Source organism: Bison bison, unplaced genomic scaffold, assembly GCF_000754665.1.
Source record: "Bison bison bison isolate TAMUID 2011002044 unplaced genomic scaffold, Bison_UMD1.0 scf7180017864203, whole genome shotgun sequence".
Classification (NCBI taxonomy): domain Eukaryota; kingdom Metazoa; phylum Chordata; class Mammalia; order Artiodactyla; family Bovidae; genus Bison; species Bison bison.
This window is the reverse complement of record NW_011494775.1, coordinates 648,594-660,799: the sequence shown is the minus strand read 5'-3', so window position 1 is coordinate 660,799 and position 12,206 is coordinate 648,594. Positions and strand designations below refer to the sequence as shown.

The 12,206-nt window shown below is 41.4% G+C and overlaps 1 protein-coding gene across 1 annotated transcript in view; it reads left to right on the top strand.

Moving 5' to 3' along the window:
• The window catches only part of KDM3B (lysine (K)-specific demethylase 3B), a 58,301-nt gene that overhangs the window by 40,124 nt on the left and 5,971 nt on the right, over window positions 1-12,206 (top strand). Inside the window, exons 13-20 of the mRNA XM_010844617.1 lie at window positions 1,237-1,364; window positions 2,722-3,001; window positions 3,722-3,978; window positions 6,573-6,839; window positions 7,635-7,806; window positions 8,212-8,302; window positions 8,442-8,572; window positions 8,997-9,116. Of these exons, the coding sequence (XP_010842919.1) occupies window positions 1,237-1,364; window positions 2,722-3,001; window positions 3,722-3,978; window positions 6,573-6,839; window positions 7,635-7,806; window positions 8,212-8,302; window positions 8,442-8,572; window positions 8,997-9,116 (1,446 nt within the window). The remainder of the gene's footprint in view (window positions 1-1,236; window positions 1,365-2,721; window positions 3,002-3,721; window positions 3,979-6,572; window positions 6,840-7,634; window positions 7,807-8,211; window positions 8,303-8,441; window positions 8,573-8,996; window positions 9,117-12,206) is intronic.

Genomic DNA, 12,206 nt, shown 5'->3' with positions numbered 1-12,206 from the left:
GAAAAATATTTTTAAGTTATAATTTATACACTATAAAATTTGGTAAAATGGTTTATGTCAGCTTGACTGTTTTTAAGCTTCACAAGATTTCTCTGAGACTTTGAATCTTCAGAAATGTTAGATTGATTGTATGCAACCAGGGCACATACTTTGCCTCACCTTGCTGGGTATAGGGGTTGGTTGCTTTTCAGATGTCATTTTACATTCTTATGGTCAGCAGGGCCAGAATAGAAAAAGCCTGTCTTGGAATTCTGTGGTGGTCCAGTGATTAAGACTTTGTGCTCTCACTGCTGAGAGCCCGGGTTTAGGCCTAGTTGGGGAACTAAGATCCTCCAAACTATGTAACATGGCAAAAAGAAAAAAAGGAAAGAAAAAGCTAGTTCCCTGGCTTCCAGAAAGACCTTTGTTTTTAGGCTTATAAAAATCCAGCTGAGGGACTTCCCTGATGGTCCAGTGGTTAAGACTCCATGCTTCCAATGCAGGGGCCCTGGGTTCGATCCGTGGTCAGGAAACTAAGATCCCATATACCCCATGGTGCAGCCAAAAAAAAAAAATCCAGCTGAAGCTAATCATGGTTTCTCTTGAAACCATGAAGAAGGCAGTTTACCAGTAGGAGTCAATGGTCATATGGCAACTTACTTTAGAAATTCCTCCAGAAAGTCTATTTCCAGCTTCCATACTTTCACTAACACACTGAAGCTGGTGAATCCCCTGCCTATAGTCTCCTTCACTTTGGGGAGCCACCCCCTGTATCTTTATACCCCAGTGTATGCAAGCAGAAGAGCTCCCTGAGTGCAGTGGTCAGATGCCTGCTCCCTGCTGACCTAAGCATTAGTTAAATGTTTCTGTTAAGTATACATTGGTATAACTTATAGTAAAGTACCTAAATCTCAAGTATACCATTCAAAACGTTTATATTCGCTTGAATATTAAGGAATCTACCCTTAGCGTTTCTGCTGAAGGACACCTTGTTAATGTTTACTTAGAGGAGGGAGGGAGTGTAGCTTAGTGGTTAAATGTGTACAGAACATTAGTGCTAGATAGACCTGGGTTAAAGTCTTAGTACTTTCATTTACCAACTTTATGTACTTAAGCAAATAACCTAACTTCCCTGGGTCTCAGTTTCATCATCAGAAATCACGGGTACAAACTGCTACCTCATTGAAATGTAAGGCTTGAGAGAGATAATGTAAAGTATTCCAAGATTGATTATTATTATAATTATCTTTTTTCCAGCTCTTTACAATATTGGAGACATGGTACATGCTGCCCGGGGCAAGTGGGGAATTAAAGCAAACTGCCCTTGTATTAGTCGGCAGAACAAATCTGTGTTGAGACCTGCTGTCACTAATGGGATGTCACAGGTAAAATGGTGTGAAAAAGTGATGTTTCTCACAGGTAAACTGAGAGAAACTTAAGTTCTTTGTTCCAGGAAATGTCCCATTTTCACCTCTGTTGTCCCAGGCTACTCTTGGATTCCTGGGCAACTAGGGGATAGGGAAGCCTGTCTAGAGAGAGCCCGTACAGTTACTGGAGGGATTTAAATTCCCCCTAACTGGTGTGAGTTTCTCTTCATTTGTCTTTAAAACCAATTCAGGCTTAGTTGATAAGTGGCACAAAGAGATAGATTCTTTCCATCTTGTCAGGATTTATACCTCAGGTTCTTTATGCAGATAAAGAGTATAGAAAAGGTCTAGGAATACAGTCTTATCTGTGTGCATGGACCCTGCCTTGTCATGTTAGATACTGAGGAAAGAAACATGAATATTAGCCTGCTGATCTGGGATCATTCCCCCTGAAACCATCCTAAGCCTTCATAGAGAGGCAGTGATTTTCCCATTTTCTGTCAGAGGTGGAGGTCATTCTAGTTTGATGATGACCACTAAGAATAAGACATTATTTAAAAACAAAAAACACACTGCTTACCTTCAGAGGACTTTCCAGGAATGCTGCTGCTGCTAAGTCACTTCAGTCGTGTCCAACTCTGTGCGACCCATAGATGGCAGCCCACCAGGCTCCCCCATCCCTGGGATTCTCCAGGCAAGAACACTGGAGTGGGTTGCCATTTCCTTCTCCGATGCATGAAGGTGAAAAGTGAAAGTGAAGTCGCTCAGTCATGTCCAACTCTTAGCAACCCCATGGACTGCAGCCTACCAGGCTCCTCCATCAATGGGATTTTCCAGGCAAGAGTACTGGAGTGGGTTCCCATTTCCTTCTCCATCTAGGAATGCTACATGTGATCAATAAGAGGTATAAGGATTAACTCTGAGAAATCTCAAGATATATTTTCAGTAGAATTGATATATTAGAACACATCATCTGGAAAACTTAACAATAGAATAATGACCTTTTTATTGAGCATTTATGTATGTCAGACACTGTGCTGAGGTCTTTGCATATACTATCTCATTTGATCCTCAGAGCAGCTTTGTGCAGTCAGGTTCTGACCACCGATTTGTCATTGTAGAAATTGAGCCTCAGGCATGCCAAACAAAAACCCTGTCTTGTTCATTGCTCTTTCCACGGAACCTAGCATAGATTCTATCACATGTAGGACTCAATAAATACATGTTAAATTAATGAGTGAGTGAAATAGCAGTTTATGGGACAATTCCAAATTGCTTTCCCAGACTTATTTAGTGTCAGCAGTCCTTACTATTTGCAATGTATTTTTTCTACACAAGGACAGCACTTTAATAATTTTGGCGTTCTGTGCTATAGCTTCCTAGCATAAACCCTAGTGCCTCTTCTGGAAATGAAACCACCTTCTCAAGCGGAGGAGGAACTGCACCGGGAGCACAACCAGAGACAGACCATGTTCCCAAAGCCGACAGTACTGACAGCAGATCAGATGAGCCTCTGAAAGCAGACAGTTCGACATCAAATAGCAATAGTGAGCTAAAAGCCATCAGGCCCCCTTGCCCTGACACAGCCCCACCCTCCTCTGCCCTGCACTGGTTGGCGGATTTAGCAACTCAGAAGGCTAAAGAAGAAACAAAAGGTGAGATTAACACAAGTCCCTGCCTTGCCGGTGGGTGGAACACTTGAGTTATTCTGGAATTCTTCAAACTCATACATTACAATCCACATTTTTGAAACATGTTGCTTGCTTTCTCTGGCCAATCACATAAAATGAGGGAATCTCTTTCAACTTCTTTCTAGAAGTGGAGCTTTTTTAAAAAGGCACATGCCTGGGCTCTACCCCAAACCTCTTTAGCCAGAATTTAGTTTTTAACAATCTTCCCAGATTGCCCTATTATTAAGCCAGTATTGCTAGCCAGGAGAGCTAGACTTGCCTTTTGATGGGCACAAGAATCACCTGGGGAATCATTAAAAATGAAGATTCCTGTGCCCCACCAGAACTATTAAATGAGAATCTTCATTTTTAACAAGCACTCCAGGAGATTACAATACAGGTATTCTGGAGACTTACTTGAAGAAACACTGACTTAGAAAGTGAGGGAGACGAAAGATGAATGGGAACAAAATGAAGTTTGAAATCCAGATCTGGAAAAGAAAGGAAGAAGTAGGAGAGCTTCTCCTTGGCCATGAGACCTGCCATAGTCACAGCTCATCAGGCTTGGGCCAGACAGGCTGTATGTAGTTTGGGGGGCAGGAGAGGGGAGAATCTTTCTTCTTTCCAACTTGGCTGATTTTTAGGAGGCAGTTGCCTGCTGGGTATTCCTTGTGCCTAATGCTATTCCCGGTTATGTTCTTACAGAAGCAGGGTCCCTGAGGTCGGTGCTCAATAAAGAGTCTCATTCACCCTTTGGGCTGGATTCGTTCAACTCCACTGCAAAGGTCTCTCCGTTGACTCCAAAGCTTTTTAACAGTCTGTTACTGGGTCCCACTGCCTCCAACAACAAAACTGAAGGCTCTAGCCTTCGAGACCTCCTCCACTCCGGGCCAGGAAAGCTTCCTCAAACCCCCTTGGACACAGGCATACCCTTTCCCCCGGTCTTCTCTACATCCTCAGCAGTAAGTGTCCTCCCTAAAACTCTAGCCTTTGCTGCTTTTCCATGGAAGAACCATCAGAAAGAGATCTGATAACTAGGTTGGAGGGTATAGTGTGACTTGTATTCTCTACATTATCAGTCCCAATTGATAAGATCTTTCTTTATATCAAGTTTGGGGAATGTTTGAGATCCTTTTAAGTAGTAAAGCTTTTGTGCCTTGTTAGGAAATCAGTAGAAACTGAGACATTGGAATTTTTCAGTCATCAGCAGGAATCACTTTATTTTCTTGATGATAACAGATAGCTAATTTTTTTTAATGTAGGCAATACATTTATGTGGCATCCTCTTGGATATCTAATAGACACCTCAAACATAACACGTCTAAGACCACACTCCTAATCTTTTGCCTATAAACTTGCATTTCCTTTATTTTTTGCCTCTCTTGATCACTGGTTTCCAATTGCTTGGCCAAAAATCTTAAGAGTCATTTGGGACTCCCCTCTCACACTTTGTGTCTAATCTGTTAGCATATCTTTTCAGTTTGATTGCTAAAATGTATTCGTAGCACACCCATTTCTCATCGGCTCCTCTGCTTCCCCATTCTAGTCTGAGATAACATCCTCTGTTGCCTGAATTCTTGGAGTAATCTCCATTTCTTCCCTTTCCACTCTACAGTCAGTTTCAACAGAGCAGTTAGTATGATCCTTTTAAGATATAAATCTAATCATATCACTGTTGCCTAAAATCTTTCAAGGGCTTCCAATTTCATAATAAAAACAGACTCCTTTCAGTGGACTATACTGTTCCAGCCCTAGCTTCTCCTCACTTCCCTGACCTCAACTACCACTCTCATTTTCCATTCTGCTCTGGCCACACCCACCTTCTTGCTTTTCCTTGGACATGGCTAGGCATGCTCTCTTCAGAGCCTTTACATGTAGCCTTTTCTCCACCGAGAGCTGTCTTTTTCATGTCACCACATGGCCTGCTTCATCGTCAGCATCCTCTCCTTTATGAAATGTTACCTCTTTAGTAAGTCTTCTTTTTAGATCACCCTTTTTTTAAAGTCCATTCCACTCCCATCTTCCACTCATATCTGTTTGCTCTGCACCTATTATCATCTGACTTACTGTGTTTTATTTATTTTCTATCTCATCACTTAAAGGCATTTTTGTCTTTTTTTTTTTTTTCCATGCTGTGCGGCTTTTGGGATCTTAGTTCTCCAACCAGGGATCGAACTGGGTCCCTAGCAGTGGAAGCACAAAGTTCTAATCACTAAACTGGTAGAAATTCCCCATTTTTGTCTGTTTTATTCACCCAATAGTCATAGTGCCACAATGTTTGATACATAGGTATTTAGTAAGCATTTACTGAACAAATAAATTCAAAAGGTTTTAAATTTAAAAGATACAGTGAAAAGGCTTCTTCTTGCTGTTGCCTCCCTTTCTGTAGGCAACCACTCTTCCATGAGTGTCCTTTCTATGATATTAAAATACATTCAGTATATAGTTTTTTCCTCCTCTTTTTACACAGATATTTTTATATGTTGGTTCTTTATTTTCAGTTTATGTATTTCAGAGATCATTTCAAACAAGTACATAAACATATTTCTCATTCTATTTTATGACTGACTGAAATTTGATGATGGTTGAGCCCTGTACAGTGTGGGTTATTTGTTTCTCTTTTGGATAAATGACCTCTGAAATTACGTTGAGCTCTGTTTTATCTGTACTTGGCTTGGACTCCCAGTTCTCCTTTTTCTTTTTAAATTTTCCAAAGATGTTATATGGTTGCATACACTTCATAGAGATAATGACTAGTGATACTTAAGTCATTGGGCTATCAAGTCTACAGAAGCCCTCCCCTTCCTTCACATCTGTGGTCTTAGGTTTCTCACTTTCATCTCTGGGCCTGAGCTTCCCCACCAGCCAAAACAAATGAGAGATTCTTGGTAGGGGGCAAACTGAGGAGTGGGAGACTACTTTCAGAATATTCAGTTCTCTTGGATACAAATATTTATTGGGTACACTCCCTAGTAAAAAGTCACTGCCTTGGTAAGTCACCTCAGTTACTTAATTGAAGTATTATATCCCTTGAACATGCTGGCCAGAAAAAAATGTATAACCCTCAAAGTAAATGATCTTTTTCACTCAGCTGTAGCATTTTGTGATCCCTGAAGTCTACGTGCATATAAAATGGGCCTCAATGCCAAAGATATTTCTTTCTTTTTTATTTTTATTTTTTGGCTGTACCATGCAGCATGTGGAATCTTCCCTGACCAGGAATTGAACTTATGCCCCCTCATTGGGAGCACAGAATCTTCACCACTGGACCATCAGGGAAGTCCCCAGAGATATTTCTTAGGTCTCAAATCTCTTGCAATAGAGGGATCTTTCTGTACTTTTCTTTCACAAATAAAAAGCAGAATATGAAGGCTAGGAAAATGTAAGATATTAACTTAATAGATTCCCCTTCCAACCACAAAAGACTTCATAATAACTTTTATGAAATTGAATCAGGTAGATCAGAACTCCATGTAAATAAAACTGTGAGACTGTTTTTTAATACTCTACTGATGGTGCCTCAGTCATACTAACCTGATGGATTTGTGTCTGGCAGGGAGTGAAGAACAAGGCCAGCCTACCCAACTTCCTTGACCACATCATTGCCTCAGTGGTAGAAAATAAGAAAACCTCAGATGCTGCAAAGCGGGCCTGTAACTTGACTGATACCCAAAAGGAAGTGAAGGAGATGGTGATGGGGTTAAATGTGCTGGACCCCCATACCTCTCATTCCTGGCTCTGTGATGGAAGACTTTTGTGTCTTCATGACCCCAGCAACAAAAACAATTGGAAGATCTTCCGGGAGTGTTGGAAGCAAGGCCAGGTAAGCAAGAATAAGCAGATCCCAGGGTCGGCTGTCTACCTGTCCACCCACCAAAGCTAGCAGGATAGTTTCAGTTCTCTCTGGGAGATACTCTGCCAAGGAGATTTAGATATATAGTAAGTTTGTTGTAGACAGCTTTGCTACTTTGAGTTTTCTTTGATTTTTAAAAATTGAAAGATTTGTAAAATGCACTATGGATCTTTTTTCTTTCTCAGCTGTGTAGCTCTGTGTTCTTAAAAGTGCAGTTGAAATTCCTGTGAAGTTGTGATCTGGCATTAATAACACCTTTAGAGGAAAATCCTTAAGTGAGATATGGTGTGAGGTGAGAGTTGGTGGAAGTGGGCGGTACTTTTCTAGGTAAATGTTTCAAGACCATACAAGTCTGTGGGATAGTGTAATAACACTTCCTGAATTTTATACATTAGCAGGTATGAGGAAGGAGGGGTTTATGGAATTGTCTAGATAGTTTTTTATTTGAGATGTGAGGAAGTATTCTGAGTTGCATTTAGCTTTTCATCCTCTCACCTCAAATTAGTGGTATATGCCAGGGCAATAGAAGCGATTTCTCTGGAATGCACCCCCACCCCCACCCTGTGAGAATCAAATATAGTAACAGAATAGAAGTGTTTTCATTTTCTGTAGCTGACATGTTGAATCCATGGATTCTGAAACTGGGAGGGATCAAGAAGTCATCATGGAGAAGAGGTTGTCCTCAGGAAACCCTCCTATTCTATCCTTAGCCCTGAGTTAAGTGTTTCCTACATGGCTCTGATTAAGATACTTTTATTTCCACAGCCAGTGCTGGTTTCAGGAGTACATAAAAAGCTCAAGTCTGAACTCTGGAAGCCAGAAGCCTTTAGCCAGGAATTTGGAGACCAGGACGTGGACTTGGTGAACTGCAGGAACTGTGCTATAATTTCCGATGTGAAAGTTCGGGATTTCTGGGATGGCTTCGAGATCATATGCAGTAAGTAGCTTTGCTATCTGGTTCTATAAAAGCAGACTAGAAAGTAAGCATCTATATGCCCAGCCCTACCCCTAAAATAGCAAATTATTGATACATCCTCTTAGTGGGAGAAATAGTCTATCATGGTGGCAACCAGGTAGCTCTCATGGCAGTCACATGGCTCCCAGACCTTACCTGGACTTAAGCACATGTCACATGGGCTGTGTGGGGCACTTTCACTTTGAGATGGAAAAACTCACCATGGTTTTTCTGTGGGTGAGGAAAACAAAGCCCACGTAATCCATTATAGAGGTTTGCAAACTAAAAAAAACAGAGAGAGTTTAGTCTTCTAAACCTTTTCGTCACTGGAGAATCAGGAAATAGCCAACACAGCAGATGTTTGTAGGAGTGCTTTCTGTCTTCCAGAACGATTAAGGTCAGAAGATGGGCAGCCAATGGTGCTCAAACTCAAGGACTGGCCTCCTGGGGAAGATTTTCGGGACATGATGCCAACAAGGTTAGTGAACTACAGTAAGTCATCTTGAGAGACTTGTGCTTTGCTGAAGCCATCACAAAGTAATCACAGAAAAGTGAGCTCCACCTCTTTGCCTTTTTCCCCTGTAACAACCTAAGTCATTTCTCATGCTCTTTTGTAGGTTTGAAGATCTGATGGAGAACCTTCCTCTGCCAGAATATACCAAGCGAGATGGCAGGCTCAATCTGGCCTCCAGGCTACCCAGCTATTTTGTAAGGCCCGATCTGGGCCCCAAGATGTACAATGCCTACGGTATGAGGGAGAGGCCATAACTGATCTTTTTGAATACTCTTGTTTCCATTTTACCTGAAGAGGGAGATCTGTAATCAGTGTCATGTGTAGAGATGATAGAGGGCAGAGTGATGAAGAAGTTGACAGTATCCAGGATAGTTTTGAATGTTTGCTTTTATCATTGACTTACATAACAGCCCTATGAGCCAGTCCATAAAACATACATTACAGCATTAGAAAGTTTCCTCTCAAAGACTCCATCCAAGGAATTTCCATGACAATCCAGTGGTTAAGATTCCATGCTTCTACTACATAGGGCATGGGTTCAATCCCTGGTCAGGGAAAGACCCAGCATGCCACGCCACTCAGCCAAAAATGAAAAAAATAATTATAATAATACAGAATATTGCCATTTCACCTTGTATATCTTCCTTTTGATCTTCAGGCTTGATAACAGCAGAAGACAGAAGAGTTGGCACAACAAATCTTCACTTAGATGTGTCTGATGCAGTTAATGTGATGGTGTATGTTGGGATCCCCATCGGGGAGGGTGCTCATGATGAAGGTAAGATTTCTAGAACTCAGTGCTTCAGAAGGGTGAGGTTTAGCCTAAGAAGTAAAATGGGATGTCTTTCTCCTCAGTCAGGGCCAGTTGCTTTTTCTTAAGTCTCCACCAGACATGATGCGTCGTAGGCGCACAAAGGGGTGATTGTAGCAGAGAAGAGTGGTACTTGTGTGTCATCAACCAGTTATTCTCTCTTTGGGAATGCTGCCCCTTAACACTGAGTGTATAGCATGACAAAGAGGAAAAAGAAGAAAGGGCAAACTGGCCTATCTCATCCAGCAGCCAGTTCAGCTGTGGGGTAACGGATGATAAAGCCAGGTCATCTGCACAGAAATGAAGCATAAAAGTGATACTTTGCTGCTTTGCACTCTCCACTATTTCGATGTAAAATTAATATGTGTTAATTATGGAGGTTTCAGAAAACAAAGTTTTAAAGAAGAAAATAACTCAAAATCTCAAAGTTAATAGATAATCAGTGTCATTACTTTGGTAATATTTTCTGCCACACATTTGCTTTAGATGCTACACACCTGTAGATCTTTTCATTAGGTTGTCTTTTAAAGGGTTATAATAGATAAGGATTAGAAGCCAAGCCTCTTACCTTGGCAGAGAAGCTTTACCCTTCACGGCCTTAAATCCATAGAATCCTAGAGCTTGAAGAGGTCTTGAGAAAGTATACAGTCCATCTACATACAGTAGGAGTGAGTGAGTGAGTGAAGTCGCTCAGTCGTGTCCGACTCTTTGCAACCCCGTGGATTGTAGCCCCCCAAGCTCCTCCATCCATGGGATTCTCCAGGCAAGAATACTGCCGGTTGTCGTTTCCTTCTCCAGGGGATCTTCCCAACCCAGGGATCGAACCCAGGTCTCCCACATTGCAGGCAGACACTTTACCATCTGAACTGAAGGGTTTAGAGGCCATCAAATGGACATGACCTATAAAGGCAATTTTGATGGTTTTACATAGAAATGACCTCTAATGGAAGAGAACACAAATAGGAACTATGTGAGATACATTTCTATGTAAAATATATTTTGCACATAATTCAGCATTTTAAATGAGCACTCTGCAACCAAGACCAAATATCAGTCACCTCTTGAGGTTTTCTACTATGTACCAACATCAAATCTACATAGGAACAAATGTTACTCCTGCTTTTCTCTTCTATATCAAATGTCCTGAAGCCTTTGTGTCTCTCTGGAGCAAGGCCAAGTTTCTGAAGGCACATTCCAGTATAAACATCATCAGTGGGGTAGAGAAGGACCCGGTCAGTCACATTGTACAGTCTCAGGGCCAGGTGGCCGGAGTAGAGGAATCCGCCTCCTCCTGCATAAGGCGGGTAGACGCCAGTGTAAACAACTTCCGGGATGTAGTACTTGAGTTTCTTATCCTGATGAGGTCCAGCATTATGAATCACGTCACCAATAAACAAATCTTTGGCTTTGTTCCCGGATAAGCTATTCAAGTAATTCAGGAGATGATGGGTATTCACAAAAACAACATCATTGCCCTTGAACATGACAGTAGGAAATAACGTGCAATTTGAACATAAGATATGGCTACACAGTTTGAACAGGAAATATGTTTTTTTTAAAAACTATTCTTCCAAAAAATGATGAGTCTCTATCAAAAGTATGGAAGATTAGGGTCACTTCCCACGTGTAGGAAGCTTAGACTTCACTGTGACTGTTGACTCTGAGTCTACTTTTTATCACTCCTGAGAGATAGAGAATGTTGTTGTTGTTCAGTCTCTAAGTCATGTTTAACTCTTTGCGACCCCCTAGACTACAGCACATCAGGCTTTCCTGTCCATCACCATCTCCTGGAATTTGCTCAAACTCATGTCTATTGAGTTGGTGATACTATCTTAACTGTCTCATCCTCTGCTGCCCCGTTCTCCTTTTGCCTTCAGTCTTTCCCAGCATCAGGGTCTTTTCCAGTGAGTCAGCTCTTCCCATCAGGTGGCCAAAGTATTGAAGCTTTAGCTTCAGCATCAGTCCTTCCATTGAGTATTCAGGGTTGATTTCCTTTTGGATTGACTGGTTTAATCTCTGTGCTGTCCAAGAGACTTTCAGGGATCTTCTCTACCAGCACAATTTGAAAGCATCAGTTCTTCGGTGCTCAGCCTTCTTTATGGTCTAACTCTCACATCTATACATGCCTACTGAAAAAAGCCATAGCTTTGACTATATGGACCTTTGTCAGCAAAGTGATGTCTCTTCTTTTTAATACTCTGTCTAGGTTTGTCAATAGCTTTTCTTCCAAGGAGCAAGCATCTTTTAATTTCATGGCAGCAATCACCATCTACAGTGATTTTGGAGCCCAAGAAAATAAAATCTGTCACTGTTTCCACTTTTTCAAAACCCCATCTATTTGCCGTGAAGTGAGGGACGAGAACCATTCAACTTCCACTTCTTCAGCATTACTGGTCAGGGCATACACTTGGATTACTGTGATATTGAATAAACTCAAGGGATTATATCTGATAGACAGAGTGCCTGAAGAACTATGGACGGAGGTTCGTGACATTGTACAGAAGGTGGTGATCAAGACCATCCCCAAGAAAAAGAAATTAAAAAAGGCAAAATGGTTGTCTGAGGAGGCCTTGCAAATACCTGAGAAAACAAGAGAAGCAAAAGGGAAAGGAGAAAAGGAAAGATATACCCATTTGAATGCAGAGTTCCAAAGAACAGCAAGGAGAGAGAAAGCCTTCTTCAGTGATCAATGCAAAGAAATAGAGGAAAACAATAGAATGGGAAAGACTAGAGATCTCTTCAAGAAAATTAGAGATACCAAGGGAACATTTCATGCAAAGATGCACGCAATAAAGACAGAAATGGTATGGACCTAACAGAAGCAGAAGATATTAAGAAGAGGTGGCAAGAAAACACAGAAGAACTATACAAAAAAGATCTTCATGGTCCAGATATTCACGATTGTGTGATCACTCACCTAGAGCCAGACATCCTGAAATGTGAAGTCAAGTGAGCCTTAGGAAGCATCACTACGAACAAAGCTAGTGGAGGTGATGGAATTCCAGTTGAGCTATTTCAGATCCTAAAACTTGATGTGAAAGTGCTGCGCTCAGTATG